Source organism: Psittacula echo (assembly GCF_963264785.1).
Source record: "Psittacula echo genome assembly, chromosome: 10".
Lineage (NCBI taxonomy): Eukaryota > Metazoa > Chordata > Aves > Psittaciformes > Psittacidae > Psittacula > Psittacula echo.
Genome location: NC_137741.1, coordinates 4,449,196 through 4,477,105, shown reverse-complemented (window position 1 = coordinate 4,477,105; position 27,910 = coordinate 4,449,196). Strand labels below are relative to the sequence as shown.

Genomic DNA, 27,910 nt, shown 5'->3' with positions numbered 1-27,910 from the left:
ACCACATGCTCTCAAACCAGCTGTGGTTAAGCAAGCATCCAGCAGCAAACTGCTCTCAAATGAAAGCAGTAAACTGGGTTAGAGGACAATCCTGCAGCATAGGATTGAACTAGGGGAGGGGAGATAAGGGTGGGGAAGAAGGCAGCTTAACATTTCTGGTTTTAAAGTATGAACAAATTGAAATCAACAAAATTAGTCTGTTGATGAAATATGTCTGACCTCAAGACTGTTCAAACTCAAGAGAACCTTACTAACATCTAACTTGGCACAGAACAGGACTTTGTGCAGTCTTATTTATGGATATCAGAAATCATCAAGCAACCCATTTCTGTAATGATTCAGGAATGAAACAATTCAGAAGGGCCTGCGCAATGGGGTAAAAACCACAGAATTCCACTTGTATAATACACTGATACATTTTTACAACTCTGATACAAGCCTAAAGTTACACTTTGCTTGTCTAAAGGTATTACAGAGACTGAAAATACAGAGACTTCCCGTTTTAAAGTCAGAAAAATTTTATCACAGTCAGATAGATCCTTTTTTGGGAATGAAGTATGGTCATTCAGAATGCAAAATATAACTGTTCCCATTAAAAACTGGAGTTTACACCCCAGGATACTTAACACACTAAAAGGTGTTAAGATATTGCAACCACTAAAAGATAACTTATCTAAACTGTACTTTGCCACTTAATAAGACTACTCCATTTCACTTCATTTCTAAAATCTGTTTTTAAGAAATCAACAGGTTTCATAAGAGAAAGGAAATCACATAAAATTACATTTACATTAAATAATTTTAGCATCATCAACATATGCAAACTTTACATAGAGTTAGTTGATAACGAGATGCAACAAAGATCTTCTTGAGACTGTTTTCTACGCCAGTGCTGTGCCCTGTACTGATTAACTGACACTGAACACAAACATGCTGCCTGTCTTTATTCACACTTTCAACCTACCAGGGTTGTCTTTGGCAACAAGACCTTTGGAAAGGTCACTTGGTGTAGGGGACGTCCGGCTGTCCCTTTTTGCTGCGTCAAGGTTGTTACAGTATTCCCACCTCTTCTGTTGAAGTTCCTGAAGCCAGTATGTCATATCCTGACGAGTTGCAGCCTACAACACAAAGAACCAGAGCACTGATGAGATCACTGCATATCTTTGGTATACGAACACAGTAATTCCAAGTACAACAAAAATCCCCAACACAGATCATGAGCAGACCATCAACGTGTCATCAACCAAACCCAGTATGATTTAAAAGAAATACACAGCAACGTAGTAAGTGCAAACCTCACATCCCTGGCTGGCATGCCAAATCCATTTGCCATTTAAAGTAGTCACATGCTTTTTTTTTTTCCCTCCAGTTTTACATTCAAACATTAGAAAATGCAGCAGCATCTTATGTTTTTTGCACAAAGTGTTGTTTAAACATAAATACAAATCTGTATTATGGGGGCAAAAAAGGTCCCATACACACCCAGGACAATTCCCATTCTCTTTTCCAAGCTTGGTTTATTACCAGCAGAAACCAACAAATTAATAATACATTGTAATACCTCCTACTTTAACAACTAAATCTACACCCTGCATTACTTGATGAGCCCATGAGCTAACCAGCTTCTATAGGAAGGTCATATTTAAAACAACAAAAACCCCAACATGAATATTTAATCTGCAAGCTTGCAGTCATTCACATGAATAGGTAATGAGTGAGCAAGAATTCAAATGTATCTTTAAGCTTCAGTAAGAATCACAGCTATCAGATTCATTCCAAAGTGTGTCAAATGGCAGTCTATCAACAAGAGACTAAGTGCTGGTAACTGACACTGCAGGTACTTGCTTGGAAACCTCATTTTTATTCCAACCTAGATCCTCAGCCATCAGTCTATAACAAGCACCTGACATTAGCAATGTGGTATGTTCAGGAACAAAAAGTTAACACTTGGGAAGAGACACCCACTCAAGTCCTTTGGCTTGTAAGCACAAGGTGCCTACCTTGTAGCCAGTCTTTCTCCTACCTCCTTCCAAAGTGCCTGGTGGCATTACCAAGCAAAAACCCTCATTACTTAGGCAAATGACTGCATTTACCCTTTAAAGACACTTAATTTCTAATAGCTTCCTGTTCTGTTTATCGCAACTGCAGAGGGTGCGGGGCATAGCTGCAAAAGAAAGAAAAGCAACAAACAACTCCGATTTCCTGACAAAGGAACTCCAGTAAGTGCTGCATGAAGCTCACAAATGGCACAGATCTGTCTCCATTTTTGATGAGAACACTTTGAGCTGGCCAAACTGAAGATCCATTTACCATCATGTGTTGACCTTGAGAGCTGCTAGTTACAAGACAGAGCATAAGCAAAGAGGCAAACAAGAACTGCTGCTTCCCAAGGGTGCTCTCCCTGGCTCAGCAACCTGCCAGCTTCGTGTTTAGCAATCCTAAAGAGAGATTTTTATATTACAATTTGGCTTTTTGTACCTGTTTGAGCTTTAAGATCCACAACATCCTACAGCAAATGCCTTCAAAGCAAGGCATGCTTGTGCAAGGAAGTTCATCAGAAACCAGACAAAGAGATTCCCCTATTTCTAGCACAAAAGTATTTCCTTTGGAGTTTTATCTGGTCGTAAGTCTTCATTTCTGGTACATTCCCCTTAGGCAGACTTGCAACACAGGCCTTGTAAAGCAATGTTTTACTGTGCTCCAGCAGAAAACCACCAACAATTCAAAGAGTTTCCACTAACACAGGATATAGTACCTAAGTGGCTCTTTGCTACCGCAACATAGCTAGTGAGGCAATTCACCTGTGGTCAACCTAAGTTATACCTACAATTAACTCCTGCCCATGACTAGTTCAACTTAAAGAGCCTTTCCCACAATTTGCCCCATTATCTTCTCCCCAAAAGTCTTTAGAAAACCATGAATAGATTTTATTGCAGTTACTCCTTGCTGTTGCTTTTAAATTGCCATTGCACTCGTTCTCTGCTGAGCAGCACATACACGTTCTCAGTTCACAAGCGATGTCACTGTTACTGGGTCAGGCAGAAGTTATGGTCCTTCCATATAAAACAGGAGAGCAAAGCAGTACAAGGTTTTCACCCCCCATCTTAAGTAATTTTCCCAAGAATTACTGGGTACTCTGCTGCTGCAGCTTGCCTGTCACTGTGCCTTCCTTCCCATACACTTCGCTCACAAAGTTTTCCACTCCCTTTGAATAGCTTTTGCTGAGTTTATATAGGCACCTCAATTATTTACTTTACAAGTAAAGGAGTATCCTGAGAACCTCGGTTGAGTTTTGTTTAAACAAATTTAATCTTTGAAGCTGGTTGTTTGAAATGGGCTTTTTTTTCCAACCACACACAGACTATTTTGAGTCTTGCTCTTCCCCTACTCCTACGCAAAAGACAGATTTGCAAACACGTTTTTAATTCACCTTACCTGTCAACGAAAGGAGCACTTCCATGCTCCTTAAATGATGGAAAACCACTATTATTCACTTAAACCCATTCCCCTATGTTCCCCCACTAAGGATGCTGCAGGAACTGCCTTCTTGTGATGCACACATCACAAACAGAAGAATTATTTGGGGAAAACAACTACTCACCGGCATCCTCTACCTGGCCCCACTGGCGGAACACATATGCCAATACTAAACACTTTCAGGAAGAGTCCTAAGAAACACAACAAGCAGACCTGCCATTTTGAGGGAACTCCTGAAAACTCTTGCCACAATCCTTTTCTGAACACAAACTCTCCTTCCAGCTTTTTCTGTGACAGGGATCACCACCAGAAAGCTTGCATTTCTGAACATTTACTAATCCTGCTATGCCCAAACCACACATTTGGAGCCAGAAGGCTTTTCTTGGAGGGCAGCCCAATTTTTAGCTAAAGCATTGCAACCACTAACCAGCAAGTTTAAAACATAGATCAGCTCAGAAAAATCACCTTCACTGCTGAGCTACCTCCTAAACTGAGTTAGGCCCTAATGGTGCCTAAGGCAATGCTGTTTAAAGCTGAACCACCACGTTATTAATCACTGCCACATCCTTAAAGTTTATTGAAAATTCAAGTGAAAGCTCCTAAAAAGTTCCAATTTCAGCAGGTTTGAACTCCAAAATCTCCATGTCTGGAATGCCTACAACTTGGCCAATAACCCAGGAGTTTTTCTCTTTAAGAAGTCTAAACAATCTGTGTTCCCTTCTCCCAGTTCACCCCTGTTCACAAAGAAGTGACCACATACACAGTTTGTCATCATTGGCGAATGTTTCTTCGTTTTAAAAGCAAGTGAACCTTGTCACTACAAGACACTGCTTTAACAATAAATGAGAACTGACCCCTTTGTTCATTTATGTATTTTCATAATGCTAATTCTTTTCTCCCCTAGTGACAGACCTCACTGTGTGCAAACACGGGCAAACATTTGCTTGACTGTATTATCAGCATTCTGTGTTACAGCAAGTATTTGCAGGATCAGGTCCTCTCCATGAAAATATTCTCAATGATAATCTATTCCTAATTCATGAAGTACACAATTTTCTCTGCTACTTTACCAGAAGTGGTGGTACCTGTTACGTATTTTAAACAGAAAAGGTTTTCTAGACTTAGCTTCTTCTAATGTACTTTGATTCTTGGAACTATATAGAAAAGCTACAATCATGCAAGTGCCAGGCTGGTTATCTACGTTTCCGAACTGTGAACAATTCGCTTTATTTGCTGTAAAGGCTACAGTATCTTTTTCTTGAAATTGTTATCAAATTGAGAAACAAACTCCAAGCCTATCATACAGTCCCCAGCTCCCATCAAATGACAAAGACTGAGCAATCCAAATGATGAAATCATTACATTAAGAAAAAAACCAAGGCATTATGAAGAAATCATGCATTCCTCAACAGCACCATCATTTCAATCTGGAATTCCAGTTGCTTATTTCTTATTGCTCTTCTCAGCTGATAATACTGAATGGGAAAGACCAGATCACAAGATCTGGAAATTCTGAACACGAAGCAAATTGAGGAAAACAAGGCATGTGAGTTACACGGTGAAGACGACGTTTGACTTGACTTTATTCCTCGTGCTGTGTGTGTAATGTTTTCTTGATAAATTAAATCATATTTGTTTTCAAAAGGGGTTTTCAAAAGGCTGGCTCTGTCAGCAGGGTTGGGAGTTTGATTTTTGCTATTTGGTTTTTCAGTTTAACATCTTGAATTCATTCTTAATTCTAAGTCTACCTAATTTAGTTGAAAGACAGTTCCTTTAAAAACTATAAAGGCCTTTAAAAACATCATGTTGGGTAGAAGAAAATGAATTCCAGCTGCAAAAGCCTTATCCTTTGGTGAATTATAGAACAGTTACAGTTTAGGTTGGAAGGGACCTTCAAAGGTTCATTCTAATCACATGGCCACAAATGCCAGTTGGCCCAGCAACATTCCACAGGAGTTTCATTAATGTAGAATCACAGAACAGTTAGGGTTGGAAAGGACCTTAAGATCACCTAGTTCCAACCCCCCTGCGATGGGCAGGGAAATTTCTTATTATATGAACTCCCATCGTGTGTCCCCTAGCACTTTTAGGGACAATCACTTGGCTGCTTTAGGGCAAGCATTGTAACAATACCAGAAGATACAAAATTATGTTTTCTGCTAATTACAGGAATGACCTTGACTCCCTTCACTGGCACCTTTTCTCAGTCCCTGTAAGAGAAACATGAAAAGAGCTTCAGCCTATGCAGGTTCCTTCCTAAAGGATACAGGGGGAAAAAAAACGAGTACAAGAAGTATGGGCGGAGCAGTAAATCACAGTCTAAAAGGTACCAAGAAAAACATGAAAAAGAAAACTGTTTCCTCCACTTGTTCATTGCTATTGAGTTTGACTTGTATCTTCATGACTCCAGAAGACACTCAAAGCTGCTGCTAGATCACTGACAGAATGAGTACCTGCTACACAGGTAGCATATACTATTGTCCACTATAATCCTAACCCTAAATTACACCTTTCTCAAAAAAGGCCTTCCTATTCAAAAAGAACCCTTTAAGCAAGACCCACATTATGCAGTTTCCTGGAGACTGACACACAAAAATCATTAGATACTAATTAAAACCAAACAAAACACCCCCTTCAAACTATCAAAAATCAAGGCTTAGACCAAGTCTACAGTTTAACTTCTGTAACAGGCTATACAGGCCAATACATAACTTTAGTTATGGTTACACAAAGAAAAAGGTAGCTTTTACACGAGTTCATGCAAAACTGCTGATTACAGTTTGCTTTTCCTTAACCAAATAAAGTTATCATATTACTGCTCCAGTTAAACAACTTATTGTTCAGTAAAATAATAAGATCACCAAAAAGGTGCTCAGGCATTGGAACAGGCTGCCCAGGGCAGTGCTGGAGTCACCGTCCCTGCAAGTGTTCACACACTGTGTAACCGAGGCCCTCAGTGCCATGGGTTAGGGGTGGCTGTGGCAGCGCTGGGGTAAAGGTTGGACTGGATGAGCTTAAAGGGCTTTTCCAACCTGGCTGAATCTATGATTTAATGATTCCTTATTTTGACATTGTTCTACAACCTCAGCATTTATTATCATCGCTCAAATCCACACTGTGAAGTGAGTGTACACGAAAGATCTTTCCCAGTAATCAACAGGAAGTTCTGCTGTTTCATGGATTATTGGATTGTCCTCTAATATTCAGGATGTTAAACAAAACCAAAAAAACCCAAACCCAAAACGCTCCTTTCACATGTAAATTCACACTCAATGCACAAAACCAGTGCTTGTGGTAAATGTATGCCTTAATAGCAACCAAAAATAAGAGATGCTCAGCAGAAATTATTTCTTCCTCACTGCACAGAAATTGTCTCCTTCTTGTTGTTTGGGTTTTGTTTTCCCTTAGGCATGACGACAAAGGAAATCCTAAGATTTACCCCTTGCCCGACAACAGTCTGAGTCCTTGCAAAGACAACACGATAAGCAGCCTCTGCTACCATCAGGAAACATTTCTGCCTCTTCCTGCTCTTCCTTCCTCCCAAAGCAGACGAGATGAAGACTTTTGCCATACACCACCTTTTCAAAATAAACACCCCGAAAGGAAAACCAGTCACTGCCGCTCAACTTCCAAGCCCACAGACCCCCCGATTTCCTTGGGAATACGTTTTCTACCCAGACGTTTCCAGCAAACCCACTTCACCAGGGCAGCTAGCCCACCGTGCTCCCACAGGACCCTGCTCGCCAAAAGCGTTTTCTTCTTCAGAAGAGCGCTTTGAAAGCAGAACCAGAGAGAAGAACAAAACAAAACTAACGCCGGGGACAGCCTGGTATTGCCTTCGCGAAATGACTTCTTCTCGGACGACACACGAACGCAGGGAGGCCAGTCCCGCTCCGCAGGCGCTGGTCCCGCCCGAGCTTGAGAGGGGACGGCCGAACACCGCCTGCCCCGGCCCGCCCGGCGCTGAAGGGACAGAGAAAGGGGACCGGGGACCGGGACCGGTTCCCGCCCGGGCCTACCTTGAGCACGGCGACGGCGCCGCTGGGGCTGTGCACCTCGAAGGCGGCGGCCTCTTCCCCCGCGGCGGCAGCGCCGGCCTCGGGCTGGTGGTAGCTGAAGCAGGCGGAGGCGATGTCGAGGTGCCCGAGGGGCAGCGCCTCCTGCGGCCCTTTGAAGTAGTAGAGGTAACAGCGGCGGGGGTCGAACACGAACCACCGGCTGCGGAAGCCGCGTAGGGGGCCCTTGCCCGACAGCTTCTGCAGGTACCCGCAGAGCTTCGGGGCACCGGGGCCGGCCTGCTCCCCTGACCGGCCGCCGGGCCCCGCGCCCTCCCCGCCCGCCGCCGCCGTGCCCTCCTCCCCCTCCGAGCCCGCCGCCGGCATCGCCTCGGCACCGCCGCCGCCTCGCCCGCCGCGCCGGAGCGGGCCCGACCGCGCCGCCTCACGGGACTTGTAGTGCGGCCGCTGCGGCCCGGCCCGGCGCGCCCCGCCCGCAGGCAGAGCAGGAGGCCCGTGGCCGTCCCGCCCCGGCTGCCGAGCACGGTCCCGCTGCCGACCGGGACGCAGCCCTCCGCGGGGCCCCGGCCGCCGTGCGGCCCTGTTCCGGGACAGCGGGCCGCTGCTGACGTGGAAGCCACCACCTCAACACACCCAGCTGCCGGCAGCGCTCCCCGGGTGCCGGCCCTCGCCCCTGCTGCCGGGCTGGGATACTTGTGCAACCACATCAGAAACGATTTCCCCGGTTCTAGCCCACAGTCAGATTAAAACCCTTCTCCTACTCATCGGTAGTCTCCGTGTCTGAGCCTCTCTGCCTCAGCACCTTGTTCAACACCGAAGGAATGCATAGGGCACACGACGCCTTCACTATCTGGTGTTTGGTTTTGCTTGCCACCCCCTTGCTGCTCTGCTTGTCAATGGCACTTAAAAATCATTTCCAAACTATTATTTAGGGGGAAAAATATGGAACACGCAGGCAGCAATGGGTAAAAAGCTGTAGCTTATAGAGTTTAGACTTGTGAATGGCTACAGGCCAAACTGTATGTTTCACTGAACACATTTCAGGATCTAGAGTGTTAATAATAGAGAACTGTAATAGCAAACTTCACTGTGAAGAGGTCAAACGGCCACAAAGGGCTACACATAATTTCTCCTTGTGTTTGGAAACTGTTATCTGCCTATTTCCATCAAACATTCCTATCGCTCTGGGTACAAATAGAGAAAAGAGTCTGATGTGGCATAATCTTCCAAAAATGGGGGGACACAGTTCCATATTTAAGGGCATTCAGCTTTTCATTCTCAACCTTAAATAGAGCACAAAAGGTTTGCTGTCAAAAGAGTTGCTGGAGCTGATATTTGCAGTGGCATATTTATTAGGATTATGCTATTTATGAACTAGGTTCATCTGACGGAATTCTGACAGTTTGAAAGTTCAGTTTATCCAGAAATCCTAAACTCCCAGAGCTCCTCACTCACTTTGTCCTCATTTTTAAATGCCTTGATGAATTTCTTAATGAAAAGGAACTGTCTCATCTGCCAGACAGTTTTCATTCTATGCTGAAGGATGTAAAGGATATAAAGCACCTGAGTATTCAGCATGGTTGTCCATGGGTTTCACTGCGGTCACATAAGGGATTGCAGAACACTTCAAGTTCTCCTCTCCGGATGCCACGTACCGATAAGAAATGTGTCGAAAGAAATGTGAGCAAACACCAGCGTCCGGTTAGCAAAGACACTTGGGTAACTTCTTGTAGAAGCCAAGGGGTGGAAGTTCTCTCCCCACTTAACTCACAGGACCGGTTAGATGTTGCAGACTGAGGCTAGACTTTTTGTTTCTCTTTTCATTAATATTTTTCTTAAGACTAAAATGGCTGATTCTGCTCTGTGCAAAGTCAACACTCTGTTAGTAAATGTGGAAAGTAAGAACAGTTGATCCTGTTTAAACAACAGGTCAGTAAGATTTCTTCCATATGTACTGCTCAGTATTTTCTTCCCCAAATACGAAGTACTGTTGGTCTTCTGGTAGCATCTTTGTTGGCAAGTGGCATTTGCCAGAACATGAGTTACACAGGGGAAACACTGATTCTCTTTAGAAGCTGCCAGTTCCTTATCTCAGTCATGTAGACAAGTTTAAGTGTCCCAGCACTTATCTCTGATCTGCTACATTATCTCATCAGTTTAGTGAAGCATGGCTTTGTTCTTTGCCTGCTGAGCACCCATGACCCCTCCTCACTATCAGCAATTGCATCTCGCAGCAAATCATGGAATCAATTCCTAAATCCTCAAAACTTTTGCTGTCAGGACTTCACTTCTTTAATTTTCTGCCCAGCTTCCTTACAACACTCAAAGCAGGAGAATCCCCTCATTTCACAGTTGATGCATGTAAACAGAAAGTTCCCCTTCTTGGAAAATACATTCCTTATTTCATGCATGCCCTTTCTTTCACAAACAGATCCAGATGTGGAAAGGGAAATAACAGCAACTTATTTCTAAGTGAGATCATAGCTCCAAAATTAGAATGGCTGAGAGCTCACACTGCTTCCTTTCACAAAACAGAAAGTAAAAATTGCTTTGCCTCTTGTCTGATATCTTCTGATAGAAGATGAAACCCAGAATCTTTCAGAGCTCATACTGAACATCTCCTGGTTCTTGCTTTCCAGAACAAGGGAACTACAGACAACTGTCCCCCTCAAACCCTTTCCTCAGGCAGTGTCAGTGCAAACCTGCATGCTGAGATATAGGTTAAACGATTACTTTTGTTCCATTTTAACAAATATGCTGCAGGTTCTTGCACAATTTTATCCCTGACTGTCACTGCCAAGATAAATACGGTCATACTGCTATAGCCTATGTATAGCGCTTGTACTGCAATACATTATGAAAAGTGATTGGTTTTGGCCTGTTATTTAAATTCTTTGAAGTTCAGGAACCAAAGGTTTTCCAAAGCTTTTTTTTTTTTTTTATTTACCAAAGGGGACAGAGAGCCAAAAACTCTCCAAGTGACTGTTTCGGATGCAGTCTGCCATGTCATTCTCATTCTATATTCTCCTGCCTCTCAGTCACCACTGTGTCCACAAGGAACATCTTATAATTACGTTGCCAGAAGAAATCCTTTGCTTATATGCAAACAAGTCAGCCAGGGAATTACATGTTTTACATGTTTTAACCGGGGGCAATGTTCCATACAGCTTTCATTCCCCAGTATTACTCTTTAAACACTAGATGGTGCTCCCCTCCTGATTCACATTTGCCATTTGTGTTCTCTCAAAACGGAAAAGATACAAACGATGAATAAACAGGGAAGCTTATTTGTAGTTTCTAATTCAGTATCAGAATGACCTAATTTAACTTTGGTTAACTGTCTCATATAAAAGCATCTGAATATACTACAACTTTAAACGCATTGGTTTTACTTTTTGTTGTGCTGGATCTTATCAAGAACTCTTCACTATGAAAAAGCAACAGCTACACAATTCAGTGAATGGCAGCATTGATTTCTGGTAACACATCTGTGATCTGACTTGTAAAGATATCGAGGCAAGTTGGTAGCCATGTAGAAGAGAGAGAGTCAAATTAGACCCCTTATGAATAGAAAAGCAGGAGCTACTTAACTGTAGCAACAAACTGGGCAATCCGTATGCACATAATCATTGGCTTGTCAGCATTCATGTAGACCCAAGCTGGCTATAGAATGGCTATAGAGCTTGATAGGAATGCTGAAGAGGTTAAGCAGAAGGATTTAGAGTACTGTTGTAGAGATGAAAAGATTAATGGGCAAGAGATATAAACACAGATAAGGACAATATTACTAAACCACAATTATTTCAGCTGCTTACACTGTAACTTATTTCCATATGTACACTTGATTCCTAGTGGAAAACCTAAGAATACGTACATATAGTTGGGATTTACAGAAGCATCCAGTAAACAGGAAAATCAGAGGAGATCATAGGTTAGACTTTAATAAAAATCTTCACATAATCCTTTTTTTTGTGTAATTCTTTACATAGAAGCGTTACCTCTAACAAGAATCAGGAAAGATCCACTGGGATAGAATGGATCACAAAAGTTTAATATCCACTATTTCAAAAAGTGAGAAATAATTTGGTGAAGGCTGTTTAAGATTACGTTTATTCCCTGTGTAGCAGCTTAAGTGATGCTGGGCTAGAGTTTAAAGATGAACCCAGAACATTCACTGGAGGAATGCTCAAAATTACTTTTGACAATCAGTCAAATTTTCTTAGAATAGGAAAGAAAGATGTTGAAGAGTCATCCTGCAAAGTAAGAGCCAAGAGGGAAAGCAAAAGAGGTGAGTACAATTAATTTTGAAGTCCATAATACATAAATGCTCCTGTGGTCAGAAATCCACCACTGCAGTATCAAAATGGAGGAAGGGGATTTTTTTTGGATCAGATGGCCCAAACAGAGAGCTGGGCTGGTAAACAGGAAGACAAGTTATCCTGGAGCTCCTGGCATTCCTTGCCTTGTTCTGTGTAAGGGGTGATACTCTGCCCAGAGTACTACTTTGTAACAATTGCAAAGTGTATAAGGGAAGTTTCCATTCAACCCCTTTCAAGAAATAAAATCCTCTAGTAAAGGGTAAAAGTATTGGTCAAATGGGATCAAAAAAACCCTGAAGACAGTAAACTGAAAGACACAGAATCTGTAACTGAAATAATCTTACCTAAAGCCAGGCAGATTTAGCTAGACTCTTTGGTCAGGAATCTAGGCTACATTCATCACAAAAAAAATGATTTTTCAGGAAATATCTCTTGCTATTTGTTTCTGATCAAGACAAACATGACCAGAGCAGCTTTTCCTGTGGTTTTCTGTTCTGGAACTTCAGGCCTTGGCTTTGAATAAAGACAGGAAGCAGACAAAAAACTAAGGAAATATAGGTTCAAGAATAAGTCACAACATTCAAATCTGGAGCCAAACTAACCCAAGTAATTTCTAACTCAGACAGATAACAAATAATAGTGCTATCTAAGAAAATGTGAGGGGGAAAATGATCCTATCACATCCAGACAGCTGCTCTCCCACACCAGTATATGCTAACAATATCTGCCAAATTTGCAATTACGTTTAACCACTGGCTTACCTGGCAGTAAACACACTTGTCCTGATCCTGTTTTTTTAATGTATTCCCTTTCTTGTATAGATCCACAGGTTGTTTTCTGCAAAAGATCCAAACAGTAATATTTAGGATATGATATGACTGTTCCTATGGGATTTGCTCTTAGGCATTAAAATTTACCATGATTCTTGTCTCTTGTTCCACATATATGTCAACCAGTGAGTTTTATAAAAATGTGGTTTAGCTTTTATTGATCATATCAGTTATAATTCATAACCTCCAAGCCCTCAACAAATGGTATTGCTGAGAAAAGTGTGCCCATCAATGTCTTCTGAGAAGGTGTAATTGGCTTTGAATCAAAGCAGCAGGAATTTTTCCAGCAGCGTTATTTGGTTTTAACAGACTCAGTTTTCCAAAGACCAACTCCCTGTAGCCACTACCAGGCATGACCTGTAGAGAAAAGGTATACATAGGTGTCAGTCAGTATCGCTGAAGACAGGTGAGAACATACAGATAAAGATAGCTGTAAGTATAATGTCACACACTCCTGCCGCTCTTCCAATTGCATGGTATGGAAATCCTAATGCACAATATACAAGCTATTCTCAACTTGCAAAACAGATCCATAGCAATAAGGATTTATCCTCAATATTTTCTGCTTTAGTATTTCTTGTGGTTTGCGTTTTGTCGGTAGGATTTCAATTCAAAACAGCAAGTCATGCATCTCATTCAACTTATCTCATGAATTCAAGAAGAAAAAGATGAAACATGCAGCCAGAAACACTACCACAGCATCACCATTAGCAGAACTATTAAAAAGAAGGATGATATTAAGTGAAAAACAAAAGATTAGATTAGGTGAAAAGCAAATCCCATTCACAAGAGGAATCAGCTCAATCTTGATCATAAATTATCACCACAATTGTCTTTTCCCACTGTCCCTGTAATGGATTTCTAAGCTAAAAAAAATGTTTAGAAACTGGCTGCCTCAGCAGTCACAGAATGATTGAAGGCTCTACCAAGGGGCAGAATAAATCAGTAGATGACCAGGGAAGTGTCCTTTACTCTCTTTCCTTCTGCATACACTTCATTTACCCCTTTTTTAATGGGACATGAATAGGAGATTAATGAGAATCAGAGGCCGCAGAGAATCACTTTTATTTGTAAATTATTAGATTCAATTGCAGGAGATTAGCCATCAATTTAAAAAAAAAAAAATCCACCTGCTTTACACCTTAAGGTAAATGGGACATGGCAATCCCATGTAGGTAGGATTCAAAGCCAGCTTCCCGGGGTTTCATTACAGGATTCACAACTCCCTCAGTTTCTGCTTACTAAGTCCAGATTTATTTTAGGTTTTTCTAACATAATAGGCTTCATTTTCCCTGCACTAGTATTCTCAAGCTTAATACAACAGATGAATGTTGTATTAGTACTAAGTGTTCCACTAGGTCTTTGCTGAAAATAAGCAAAAAATTAAGAAATAATGAGAATGTACCATGAATAGGTCACTAACTGGTTTGCTTTTCTAACAAGGCTATACTTTGAGTACACTGAGTACAATGGACTGTATTTCTACAGCTGTGTGACCAGAATAAGCCCCAAACTTCTTGGCAACCTGAGAGGGCTGGAGCCAAACTTACAGCACTGCATCAGTCCTCTGACTAGCATGTAACACACAAGAGAGACTCTGTGGGTGAACCTTAAAATGATACACTGACATTTTAAGGGATATAACAAATCTCATGTTTCTTCCCAGGAGGAGTTTGGTCAAAGTATGTAGATACCGTTCAAAATATTTACTGTTGCTTTACCAGACTTCATTTCATCAGCTGATTACTCATCATGTCAAGGGCAGTGGTATTTAGTGGTAAGCCTGCAGCCTCTTCGTGTACAAAATGTACTCATTTCAAGCAAGCAGATGGGAGGGAATGTTATCTGAGTTCACTGTACAGTTGTACAGGAAATAACAAAACAGTGCCAACTCAGATGTCTGTCTTCTTTATGATACCTCAAATATTCTTTGTTTAGATCAGGAAGAACATTCAAACAAAACTTGTAAGGCACAGATTAAATTATTAGGGTGGGGTTTTTCCCATTTTTCAGTAGTCTCAGATTAACTATTCATGTTTTAAAAAAGTCACCAAAATCAAAGAAGTATACTAGAGATCGTGGTGCTGTTTAATACAAGTAGTATGGTACTCCATCCCCAGTTCAAAGAGCTAGAAGGTCTGGTGTCTGCCTCAAAACAGCAATTTAACCTGGCATGATTTAGCTAACTGCACACTCGAGGAGGAAGGTGAGGGTATATGAAAGCCTACACCTTAATTGAGAAATGGATCCGCTTCATTCAGACTGTTCACCAAAGATGCCAATGTTTGTTATCCCAAAGTGCTCCTTGTGCCTGCTGTTCACTCACCGCTGACATGCACACTTCTGGCATCAGCTCACTGCATGATGGCAAAGGTTCCTCTCTTTGTTGTCCAGGACTTCTGGCTGTTTGTTGGCAGAGCAAATGAATGCAGGTTGGGGTAAAGAACTGCGGCCTGCAGTCTGAAGGATTTGAAAGAGACAGTAATTCAAAAATTCACTTCACAACCTATTAAAATGACATGCTTCTAGTCATAGTAACACAGTGAATTACAGGAGAATTCATAACAAAAGAGAACTTCTGCTTCAGAAGGGAACACAATTAAGGCTCAGTTGGTTATAAATAAGATACTTGCATTAAGTTTGAAATACCTCATGCATGTGGTTCTGCAGAACACGGCAAGAGCAAAGCTTTGTTTCACAAGCTGCTCAGAAATTCTTCACTTCCCACTTTCTACATCTAAAGGCTTGTGTTGCACAAGATTCGCATCTGGAAACTGCTTTATTTCTGAGAATACACCCATTAATTAACCCAGTCACATAAGCAGAGCAAGTGCAGTCTTTCAGTTTCAAGTTATTCCTAGAGGGAATTCTCTCTGAATCTACATGGGTTTTGCATGCAGAACCTTATATCTGCATAAAAAAAAAAAGTTGCATGACCATTTTCTGAAAACCAAAAAGACCGTTTTGGTTAAAATCCCAATATTCTTTTTCCTCTCAGTGTCTACTAGGCCATAACGACAAAGTTGAACAGATTACTAAATAGAAGATCTGTTCTATATTACTGGGGAAGACGGAGGGGTGAAACCCAGGTGAACATCAATTTATTTCTATGTGCCACTAAAGTAACCCTGAAGATTAGATAACTAAAATGACACGACCAATGATCAGCCTCTGGGGTGACATGAGGAGCAGCTCAGAACCACTAGGGATGAAAGGCCTGTTAAAAAGCTGGATGTGACTTCTAGACAGAAACTGGGCAGATGAATACTTCCTCAGACTGAACTGAGAACCATTTACACCAAGAAAACAGAGACACTTCGTACCTGCTTTCTCACAGAGCTTACATAAAGGACCAGACACCCTTTGAGGATCAGCTACCATTTCCTATAGTGTGTTAAGCTTTAGCTGTGTGGAACTGCCCAAGCTGTGGCTGAGCCCACAGCAGTGAGTTGCCTTGCTCCAGGCAGGCTGCCATATCCACTGATTTCACTTGAGAAAAGCTATAGGAACACCAAGGAGGTGGCTAGGCTGGTGCCCATAACCCTCCTTAGCAGGGTTAAAACATGTTGGCCAACATCGTCAGGCACACACAGCCTCAACCTTCATGTGCACAGAACTGAAGAAGAGTGTACAAATCATGGTTTGTATTGCAGGGCTTGTGAGGATGCACTCAAAAACATGCATGACACATTAATCATGCCTGTGTAAAACAGATATGACATGCATCACAGATTGATGTATAAACACATTTGGATCTGAGCAAATCTTAACTGAGAAAGAACAGGGGGAACAAGGGATTTACATCACAACAGCAGAGCACACAAAGGCTGATGCACCTGGGTGGTTACCGGTCCTGCAAATAAGACAATCAAAGGAACAAGGCAGGAGGGAATTTCATTTGGAGTTCAGATTGCAGAAGGTTTTTTTTCACAGACAAGAAGGCAGAATTTCCAGTTAAAGGTACCTGCGCCTATAATACCAATGCTCTCTTAATTCTACCAAGAACAGTCTCTTTCTTTTCCCCACCAAAGAGAATTTGATAGTCACTTGGTGTCATTAACATCTCTACAAGACAGCCATAACTGCAAAATGATACAGAGAGAAAAGCAGAACATCTGTTCACTATGCCCTTTACTTCTGTCTCGGATACGTATCTTTCTAAAGACATGAACAACTATAATTTTATTATCTTTAATGTCTTCCTCATCTAATTTCATTCCACTGTCTGTCCCAGCTGAGGTGTATTGGGCAATAACATTATAAACTCTTTTTAATCCTCCTGTTACTTCAGCCCACATTGATTTATTGTGGATCCTGAGCTGACAAATGTAATATTTCTCATTCCACAACAAAACTTAGTCTCTAGCTTAATCTATTAGTCTGTTATTTCAGAATATAATCTGAATCTATTAAATTCTCTAGAATGTGGTTTCATAATTTCTGCAACACCATCCCTATTTGTTTTATTTTTAACATACATTTCAGTTTCAGGTATTTTAATAAAGAAAAACCCCACTTTTAATATGCTTTTTTTCCATTAAAACCAACAACACTGGAAGATTCCATTTCTGTAAAAGTCAGATAATATCATATATGGTGACTTACTTCAGAGTTTGACCTTAAATCAAAGAAATACACCTATTCAGCATGTGGCAACACACTGTTCTGAACTTTAGGCCTGTGCCTGAGCTCCACTGAAGATGAAACATGGCTCATCTGAGATGGAGACATTTCACAGCAGTCAGATATAGAAATTGTCAACACAAAACATTATGGCAGGGATACTTCAGCGCATCTAAAATGATGAAAGTTGAATCAATCCATTCTGATGTTTTCTCACACCAAGAAAAAGATATAAATACCACAGACCACCTATAAAGACTTCAACTTAGTGTTTGTCACTGTTCTATAGGTAACAAGCCAGCAAAACCTATAAAGGATAAGAGAAACAATAAAACTTTCTATAAATCAACATTTGCTATTATCTGCTGCAGCTGCAGCCACCAGATTTCTAGAGAACACATGACAGACGATATGAAATAGTGATTTTTACAAACAAAACACCATGAGGCACTACTATTACATAAGGAAAAAACAGTGAAAATATATCCAATGATACTGAAACACAGCAAAATTGAACAGATGGAATTAAAAACATTAACTCATGAAAAGTGAAAAAAACCCCGACCACCATTATTCTGATCAATACCAGATATTACAGAGACCGACATCACACAAAACCAAATAGAATCATAGAATAGTTAGGGTTGGAAAGGACCTTAAGATCATCAAGTTCCAACCCGCCTGCCATGGGCAGAGACAACTCACACGAAACCATGCCACCCAAGGCTCTGTGCAACCTGGCCTTGGACATTGCCAGGGATGGAGTAACTATGGAAAATTACAGTATCAGCATTTGACACAGCTGAAAACACTATAAAGGAGTATTGTCATTATACTGGTCCCAATTCAACTGGGGTGTGCATCAAGGAAAAAAATTCTCGTGTACACAAATTATTCTATAAAATCAGTCAGTTTTCATGTCCTGTTTCCAAAGTTAGTTTTGCCCCTTGTAAGATTTAACTTCATGAATCTGATCAAATATGAAACTTTCTATGTAATTATCTGCAGTTCTAAAATCAGTAATTCACCAAGTTTTCCTGTTTTTGTTTGAAGCATCAGAGATCCTATGCAGTACCCCAGAGCGGCCAAAGCAGTGAAAGGAAGTCATGACCTGATTCGATGTTATGGTGCCACCTTGTGATGCTGGATCAGAAGTGCCTCTAACACGTACACGGAGACAAAAATAAGCCCTAGGGGAAAAAGAAAGTAGACTGTTTCTATATGATTCGGAGAAATTGCAAGAGATTCCGACCCTGAGCCTGCTGGCAAAGAGGACCAGGTGGTTATCGACTAACAAAAGAGCATTCAGCATTTTAAGATAACATTAAAAGGGCATGAGAGAGCACAAAGAACTGCAGCAAAAACCCAACTGCTTTCCTCAATGCAGATCCAATTACAGAAACATTAGTTAATTCCACTGAACTCAGCAGAGTTACTGCAGATTAATACAGAAGTAATGAAGATCAGGTTTTGGACTGCAGGCTGTTATAAGTCTCGGTTTATGGTATTCCTTTAAAACAATGATAAGCTAAACTGCATTAATAAATAACATAATTGTTACTTGCTTTTTGACACTGTTTTATTCACTTCCACCAGCTCATTTTTGTCCCTAAATTGCTTTGAATGTATATAAGCTGAACACATACACACACATACACACACACTCTTAGCTATTTTAATAGAGGCTTTAGGTAATACTTAGTCTATTTTTGAAGGCAGATAAAGAAATATCCATTCATATTCAAAACCTTTTCTGCAGTAAAGAATCTATATCCTCTTTCTTTTAGGCCACATCCAAAATTATTTTAAATCTCTTTTACTGTTTCAGTTTCTTTCTCAACAGCCTGATAGTTCCTTTTGAATAAATAAGCCGGTTGAAGAAACACTTGCTAGTTAGTGAAGCCATCATGCTGCACTTCTAATTCACTCAACACTTGCTATAACAAAGGCTTCAGTTCTAATACATCCAACTACAGACAACTAAGAAACCACAAATACAAAGCTTGTTTAGAAATGTATTCCTTAACTTTGCTATGAAGTGATATAACAACTTACCTACTGCTGGATGGGATTCTTCTGCTCTGGAAGCATTTGGAGTACATCTCTGTCTCAAATTCCAGGAACATATAATGTTGATGGGGTTTTTGTTACAGGAGGTGAACATCAGTCAAAAAATAAAGGGAGTTAAGACAATTGCATAATTTGTATCCGCAGTATTCTGCAAGAATTCTCCCTGAACTATGGACAGGAATATTCCTTCACAGGGTGCTCCTGACTTCTTTCTCTCTTTGTTTCTCAGCTCAGTAGGATGACTCAAGGGTTAAATACCTGACTGCAAGCCCAAGTGTTTCTTCAACTGCTTTGTGACTTTCAGGTCAGGGAGGACACAGGGAAAAAATACACTGAGCAGTTCCAAGGCAACTGAGGTCTTCCTTTAAGTGAAGAGCAGGATCTAATCGTGGAACACCACAGTGTGAGGAAGGAAAGAATTTTAGCTAATAGAAGTTTTAAAACATAGAAAAAGAACCCCGATGTTAAAAGGAAGTGATCTATGTCATCAGCACTGGTTCCTTCTTGTCTGAATCATCTGATCCAGAATCTTGCAACCTGGTATTTCACAATACATAATAATTGTGTCAGAAAAATACATCTCATGAGGCCTTCAGGATTAAATGCCTGTCTTGAAAGGAATAAAAAACTATTAGGTTGGTATTTTGAGGAACAGGAAGTAATTTTTACCATAATCTCTCTTAATGCCAATGTCTTGCAAATTGTTTGAACCAACCAATACATCTAACTTAATCTGCTCCTTAGAAAGATTCAATTTTATAGTAACTGGAATAATGACCAGAAAGGAAATTAGTATGTGCTTAGCCCAAGAATTCCCAAAGCACAATAGAATGCATCAAAAGATTTAATTGTGATGACTTTGATACAGAAGCCATGTAAGTGACAGAGCCCTTCTATTGACTGTTAGAACAGTAATACACATATGATTGTCTTCAGGCCCCAGTACCTAAACAATACTGGAACTAACACAATGAAAGAACAATCTAGCTGATTTCCAGCTGGAGAGGGAAGAGAAATACAAAGCTGCATTCATGCATTTCATGGGAAAGATTGCATAGCTGGTTTAGAAAGAAAACGTCTTTTCATGCCCTTAGTAGTTGTTCTGTGCTTCTTTAACTTCTTCATGAGTTACAGATCATCAGATTCTTCCATTCAACATTATCAGCCCATAGAATGACTAAAATGCAGGACCCCATTTGAGAATAAGGACACAGTTTTAACATTTACCTTGGGAAGAAAGGAATTGTGTATACAGTTACCATATACAAAAGGCAAATATTTCAAGTTTCATAAGGACATGACAATCCATAAAATATCAGTTGAAGGTAAGCACCAAACCCAGCAACTGCCATTTCAGGGACTGAAAGGCAAACCTGGGATGTGGTTGTCTTCAACACTGGGAGCTTCATCCTGACTGCGGTTCTTTCACCTAAGGGAATTTCCATGCAAGATCCCCAGCTGTACAACACAGTGATAGAGGCATCTCATTACTTAAGGCCCTTGCTTTCTTTCAAATACTTTTGGAAAAGTCATCAAAGCTAATCTTTCTGTCTTTATTTTTTGCACTTTTCAGAGCAGTATTAAATATTCATAAATATAAAAACTATGTGCAAACACCTTTAACAATATTCTGAATCTGCCTGTTTAAAAAAAGACAAGGAAAAAAAAAAAAACCAACCATAACCCAAAAACCAACCATCCTTTCCACAGTGCTTGGCCAGCAGTGAAGATAAAAATGTGACTGCTCCAACTATCCTGTGGATCACATGATGCTTCTGTCTCTTCGAGGACCAGAATGATTTCAGTACTTTCTGCTGAGTTCTAAGAAGCCATAATTAGAGGACAAAAAGCCCCCAGAGTGCCTGAGATTCAGAAAGGCTGGACTGGCAAGTCATTTCTGATAACACTGGTCACAGAAACATCTTCAGATTCTTATGTGGAAAGTACTGCAAAGGAAAGAAAAAGATTAAGAGATAGAAACACACCTGTCATTATGCACAACATTTTCTTTCAAGTACAAAAAGGAAGGTGCTGTGTAATATATCTGAATCTCTTCTCTTGTGCTCTTAGGAAGATTTAAGCATTCTGGGAGAAAACTCCACCTTCTGAAAATGTGAGCTCAGGGCAGTAAGCTCAGCACTGGAGTAAATCAAGTGTAAGTTGACCTATTTACTGGATATACAGCAGAGCTAAATGTTTCCCAGTGGTACTTTTGCTACGGCACAGTATTTGGGTTTCTAAGCAAGTCAAACTAGGTAGATAAATTTGTTGTTTCCCTTGCTAGGACCAGGAGATCCTGATTTTATCTTCTCTTTGCACTCTCAAACAGGCAAGCAGCATGCCTTACTCCTGCCATCAGTTTTCAGAAGAACTCCTGAGCATCTTAGCAGGACAGTAAAAGACAATTTAAAGAGGGCACACTGAAAGCTCACTTTCTTTAGTTAGTAATCCCTGTTCAATGTCACAACAGTATAAACCATATGCTTCTTTCTTCACTGAAATAAGAAGGGATTATTAGGTATTTTTATATGTAAGTTCTACCATTTTGATGCCTATACTGAAAGAAAACTATCAAGGTTTAGAGTATTTGGGAGGTTAAAAAGTTCTGGATATACAGGTTTTGGATTTCATTTTACAAAAAAAATGCTCTAACTTAGTCACAGCCATTTGATGCGAGTCAGGAATTCACTGAAGGAAGCCCTTTATGTATTCAGAGGATACAAAGTTTTATATTCACAGTAGTACCTAGGAACTTTGTATGTAGGAATGTCTTCAGTCTGGGTGACACTGAAAGGTAAGATGTACAGCAGTCTGGCACACTACCCTAAGTACTGTGAAAGATACCAGCACTAGTGTTTTAGAAAAACAGAAAGATGAAACTTTTTCACAGCTCAGGCAGTGTCTAGAGCCCCACATTGATCCAACCTGTTGAAAAGTTGGCAAACACAGGCAATATCTAGGAGCTAAAAAATTCACAGCATTAGATGTGAAAACTTTTTAGTCATGACTCCGTAAAAACAAAAATAAAGCCAAAACCACTTCAATGGGAATCTCTATTAGAAATGTCTTGTATCATTTTGGAGATTAAGCTTTTTACTAAGCAGCAGCTAAAATATTCTGTGAAAAACACTAACAAAACCTATTCCTTTCCTCTGCTTTCTCACTAAACATCTCGTGCCCATTTGTCACTAGCTCTAATTTTAGTCCTTGAGAACTAGATAATCCACATGTTGGGACAGGTCTTATGACATGTACATTTCTCATAAGAGAGCTTCTGTTACTTAAGCTTCAGGTAGGACTGGAGTCAGGGCACCTGCTGTCATATGGGTGAAGGCCCAGTAAGGTTTCAGAAAAGCTGCGTTTCCAGTAACGCCTTGTTGTTTCTCTGTCTAGTTCTGGCAGCTCCCAGGTGTTACTAATGCCATATTCTGCTCAGACTCCATTTCCAATTGTTATAGTATGTTTCACCTTCAGGCATTCAAATAAGCTTAAACTTCCAGGATGATTTATAAAACAATTTCCTGTGGAAAACGTAACCAGTCTTGCAGAACAGAACACTCAGCTAGTGCCAGTTCAGACGGCTAATACTGCCATTAAACTACAAGTGGCTTCTTAATGATAGCAAATTTGAGTGAAATAAGCCTACTGGGATCAAATTTTCTGAACTAACAACTGACATTATCATTTACAGCTTACTCAAGCTTCTGGGATAACAGCCAAAAATGCATATATCTTCTTCCCTGGCCAACCATTAGCAGTGTTTTCTTCTAGGCTTAAAAAAATTCCCCAACCACAGCAGTGCAAATCAAGCAGCAGCCTTGTACTGCAGCTTCATCTGCTTGACAGCAGTACAGAGCTTGCAAAGGCTGTCTGCAGGAGATTAAACTTACACAGGGTCATTAAGTAAAGGCTTGAGAAATAAATTATAAGGAAAATCAGTCAATGTACAGCGGATGAACTTTAGCTTGCACCAGGTCAAAGCCTGCATCATGGTGCCAAAATTAATGCCTGCTGTATCTATTAAGTATGCATGAGAGGATGACAGCTTAAACAGACCCAAACATACTGAGCTGTATGAAAAAGGGCTTCAAAAACACAGTGCATATTGTTATGGGAATCTGGCCTTCAAAGGCTTTCCACAAACAGGGTAAACAAGGTATTCCTCCTCAGTAACTTCTTATCTCATATTAATGATGATGATATTTTACAGTTAGATAGTTCATATGATGAAAGTTCTCAATGTTTGTCAGAAGTCAGGGAAGCACTGGACCCATGTAACAGAGCAGAAATCACCTGCTCAAGCAATGGCAAAGCATACTTGTAACTTATCCCTCTTTTTACTCATCTTCTTGCACTGCTGAGTACCCACCACTCAGGTTTTTCCACTCATCTCCTCAGCCTCCCAAAACATCACAAACTTGGAAAACAAAAATAATTATGACGGTCATTCCAGTGACTACAGTGGCAAATGCCCCTCTGCTTTCTCAGGAAATTACAGGACTGCACAGCATCCTCAGCTTGGTATTCTCAGTCAGCAGTTTGCCAAGCCTTTACAACACAGCAGTGAAGTCAGTCATGGCACAGGAAATTTCTGAAGCTGCAGCTTCTGCTGAGTCTTCAAATCTGCCTTCAATTCTTCACATTTGATCTCTGTTCTATACCAGATCTGCAGGTACACTACAGCCGTTTGATTGATTGAAGGAATCTACCTGACCCCAGCAGTTTCTAATACGGATAACAGTATAAAGAAAATATTTTCTTAGGTGGAAATATATGTAAATAAAATATTAGAATACCTACTTAGCTGAGCCTTACCATAGTGACAATACGTATCTTATTCTAAAAGAGTTTCTGTTGTTACACTTGATTAGTCAAGGAATACCTGACATGTTTCTAAGGTATAAAATGCGTCCACATTAACTTTGAGGCATATCCTCTTGAGGCACTGAAGTTTCTGAGGGTTCACAGGAATCATGTCCTCATGCTCTATTGTAGAATCATTTTAATCATTTGGTTATAATGTCTGTCCTCAGAAATTTCATTAATGAAAGAAATAAACTGTTCTGTGTTCTGCAGGACACTTAAAACTTGCAGACAGTTGTTGGATTATTCATCTTCCCAGATATTAGAGTTTAGGTGTTATCATCATCACCAGACATACAGCAACACTATCAACTTCACAACAGTGTCTATGAGCAAAGATTATGGAAAAAACTGGTTCAGGTTATCAAGCATTTACTATTAGACACAGTTAACCCAGACCACTTAATTTTGGGGAGGAATTTAGACCTAGATTTTAACTTCAGCCTACTCTGCCAGTGGATTAAAGATTCAAATATGAACTCCTTCCAGTCTGGGAGTATGTTATTTTACTGGCTGGTTCACTGTAATTTCTTAAAGAAGGTCTATCCCTGTATTTCTATAGGCTTAACTGTAAGTTTATGTAGGATGCTTTATTAAGGTGTAAAAATATCAAGTTATTGTCCTTTTCAAAAAGCCTCTTTAAATATGAAGCATGCAAGAAAAACCTTCTTAAGATAGCAGGGGCTTACCCGCAGATTATTGGGAAGAAACTCAGCAACAACAATAAAAAAAATCAGTTAGAAACAATCAAAAAAACCCAAAACTGGTTAACAGTGGAGATGGAATTACTGCAGTAATGCATCAGTTTAATTGATTTTCTGCTACCAGCATCAACCGTACCACTGTAATGTCCTCTAGCTCTCATCTTGTCAGCACAAAAGATCAATGTGTTACCATGTATATTTGGAACGTGCATACAGTATTTACACACATACCTATTCAGATAGCATGGATCCTTGCTAAAGGCTTGAGAACAATATGAATTTGAGCTTTGTTCAAAATCACACAAACAAAAATAAAACAAAACCCAAAGATGATAAGCTGTTAGTTTTCAAGTTAGGAGAGATCTGGAATGTGCTCTCGAAAAGTAAACTGAGTTAGAGTAAGCAGTCATCCTCTAGTCAGCTCTTGAGTGAAGTACTTATGTCTGGCGTTTCTTATATTTCTTGTATTACACAGTGTTATCTTAAAAAAGTACCTGATAACATGCAAGAGACTGCCCTTTCCTTAAAACAATACCTGAGGAAGTCTGGCGCTTTGGAAATCATGTTTTCAAAATCTGCAAATCCCAGTTTCCCATCACCATCCATGTCAGCTTCTTCTATCACTTTCTCGCAAACCAGAGTGATTTCTTCTGCTGTTAGCTCTTCTCGGGTCAGCTTATTGAGGGTTTTTTCCAAGTCTGATTTACAAATGAAGTTGTCTGTGTTAAAATCTAAACAATAAAAGAATCAAAGAAAAGATCACCAGCAACTCTCATACTAATTTACTTCAAATGAAAAAGACATACAAAAGCATCCCAAAACAGTACCATAGATCTTGAAGGCATAGATTGCTTTAAGCTCTCTGGGAGCCATTTCACTGAGCACAGAGAACATATCCACAAAGTCATTGAAGCTGAGGCTGCCCTCTCCATCTTCTGAGAAAGATTCCACAATCCTTTCCTTGAAGGGATTCTCCTGTGAGAGACAGATATATTTTGGGTTTAGTATTTGGAAGGTCAAAATCTCACAGGTCCCCTGTTAATAAGTATTTCACTCCATGGTTGGTTCTTTGAAGACAACTTTATTTTCCTTCCAAAATCCATCTAAAAACTTCCATCGTTATGCTTTAGCAGAAAGTGTCAGCAGAAGATGCTGCTGCATAGTACCAGTGCTCACCCAGGCTTTCTCAGCTCCATTGCTATTCATTCTCTCTAAACTGATGCTCACTTCATTTTTCCTGTGTGGAACACGTGCTGTGTAACTGTAAGGGTAAAGGTACTTAGAGTGTGAAGATCATTTGCACATAGCAGGTTCCTGATAGGGATTAAGACTGTCATGGTCAGGAGAGTTAGAGCTCCTACATAAAGAAGATAGCACATACATGAACTGGGCATGAGAGGAGGGGAAGGAAATGGGGAGACAAGGTGGAAAGCCAGTGAAACAGAATGGGGTCTTTATGCCACGTGACCTAAGGCTGTAGGAACAAATATTATTTATGAAACCACTTTAGAAACCAAATATCTGCATTCCACACCTGACTGATGTGGCACCATCAACCAACCAGCAGCCAAACCAAACCTGTTAGTTAAGGATGTAGGGTCACATCCCAGTAGAATATTGAAATCTTCCATTTTCACTGTGATACACATCAGTACTTTACCTCTGGTTGAACTGACCACAGACTCTGGAGTTTTAAATGAAATTTCATTTCTGCAGATGATACTAGGATCTCTTTCTAGAACTCTATAAGCCAAGTTTGTGTCAAACCTATCCTGAATAAGACAATATTCTAAAACCATAAACACACAAGCAAGCAAAAGTTGCTTCATTACGCTGAAGTCCAAACCCAATGTTTTTACAGTAATAAGACATCTTTCTCACAATTATGTGAAAACCCAAAATGAATTTATAGCTACATCTATAAAACTGGGAAAATCTATTCAATTCTTTACTGTGAGGGTGGTGAGGCACTGGCACAGGTTGCCCAAAGAAGTGGTAAATGCTCCATCCCTGGCAGTGTTCAAGGCCAGGTTGGACAGGGCCTTGGGCAACATGGTTTAGTGTGAGGTGTCTCTGCCCATGGCAGGGGGTTGGAACTGGATGATCTTAAGGCCCTTTCCAACCCAAACCATTCTAGGATTCTATGAATTTAGCTGAAAATGAACAAACTACACAAACATCATTTGAGCTGTGAGCAGCACCTCATCAAAACCGTTCTACAGATCGTACCTGAAGCCAAGACACTAATTAACATACTGATGTCCTATAAATGTAAGCAGCCTTGGTGGTGGCGTATCATGTTCACTGTTTTTAATATGCATGCAGCATTTTATTGGGCTTTAGAAGAAGCAGTACTGTGAAAGCTCAGAGCTCGGTTGTATATCCATTTAATTTCTGTTTTTCCTATAAGTTTAGCTAACAGGCATTCAGAACTCATCCAATTACTTTCAATGAAATTTCATTAAACAGCTATATGTGAGGTAAAGGACCAGAAAATATTATTTTTCACTTTATTTCAAGTCTTCCTTGATAATTCACACACAGAATAGACACTTCTATAGAACACATTTTCTGCATGCCCATGGAGACTAAAAAAAAAAAATACAAGCAGCATGTCCAAAGCAAAGGTACTTGAACAGACTGATGTTTTATATTTATCTAGTATCCTTCACCTTAAAGGAACACAAAGTACCTTACAAGAATTGGGCTACTTAGCACTAATATGCAGCTGCCTCTGAAGTGAAATTCAACAACTGTTAAATGGTGTGCAGCAGCTTACAACAAGAGCTGAAGATAAAGGTGTTCAACTGAATCAAGGGGGAACGTGGAAGCATAATGAAATCTGTCACCCACACAGAGATAACATTTAGGATATATTTTGTTTTAGCATCAAATAATGAAAAGATTTTAAGGACTCTTGTTAAAAGACGAGCATAACATACAAAAGCTTAATTTCTCTGAGAGAAATGGAAGGTGTGCCAAAAGACTCCAATTGGAGTCTGCCAAAA

The 27,910-nt window shown here is 40.2% G+C and overlaps 2 protein-coding genes across 5 annotated transcripts in view; both read right to left on the bottom strand.

The window, feature by feature from the left end:
* The window catches only part of TBC1D2B (TBC1 domain family member 2B), a gene marked incomplete at its 5' end in the record, with an annotated part of 31,799 nt that extends 23,940 nt beyond the window's left edge, over window positions 1-7,859 (bottom strand). For all 3 annotated transcript variants that reach the window (XM_080626681.1, XM_080626683.1, XM_080626682.1), the window contains 2 exons: window positions 965-1,118; window positions 7,497-7,859. In XM_080626681.1, coding sequence (XP_080482807.1) covers window positions 965-1,118; window positions 7,497-7,859 — 517 coding nt within the window. The remainder of the gene's footprint in view (window positions 1-964; window positions 1,119-7,496) is intronic.
* A 13,400-nt stretch (window positions 7,860-21,259) lies between these two features.
* CIB2 (calcium and integrin binding family member 2) overlaps window positions 21,260-27,910 on the bottom strand; it is a gene marked incomplete at both ends in the record, with an annotated part of 38,609 nt that continues 31,958 nt past the window's right edge. For both annotated transcript variants that reach the window (XM_080626403.1, XM_080626404.1), the window contains 3 exons: window positions 21,260-21,281; window positions 25,438-25,633; window positions 25,730-25,877. In XM_080626403.1, the coding sequence (XP_080482529.1) occupies window positions 21,260-21,281; window positions 25,438-25,633; window positions 25,730-25,877 (366 nt within the window). The remainder of the gene's footprint in view (window positions 21,282-25,437; window positions 25,634-25,729; window positions 25,878-27,910) is intronic.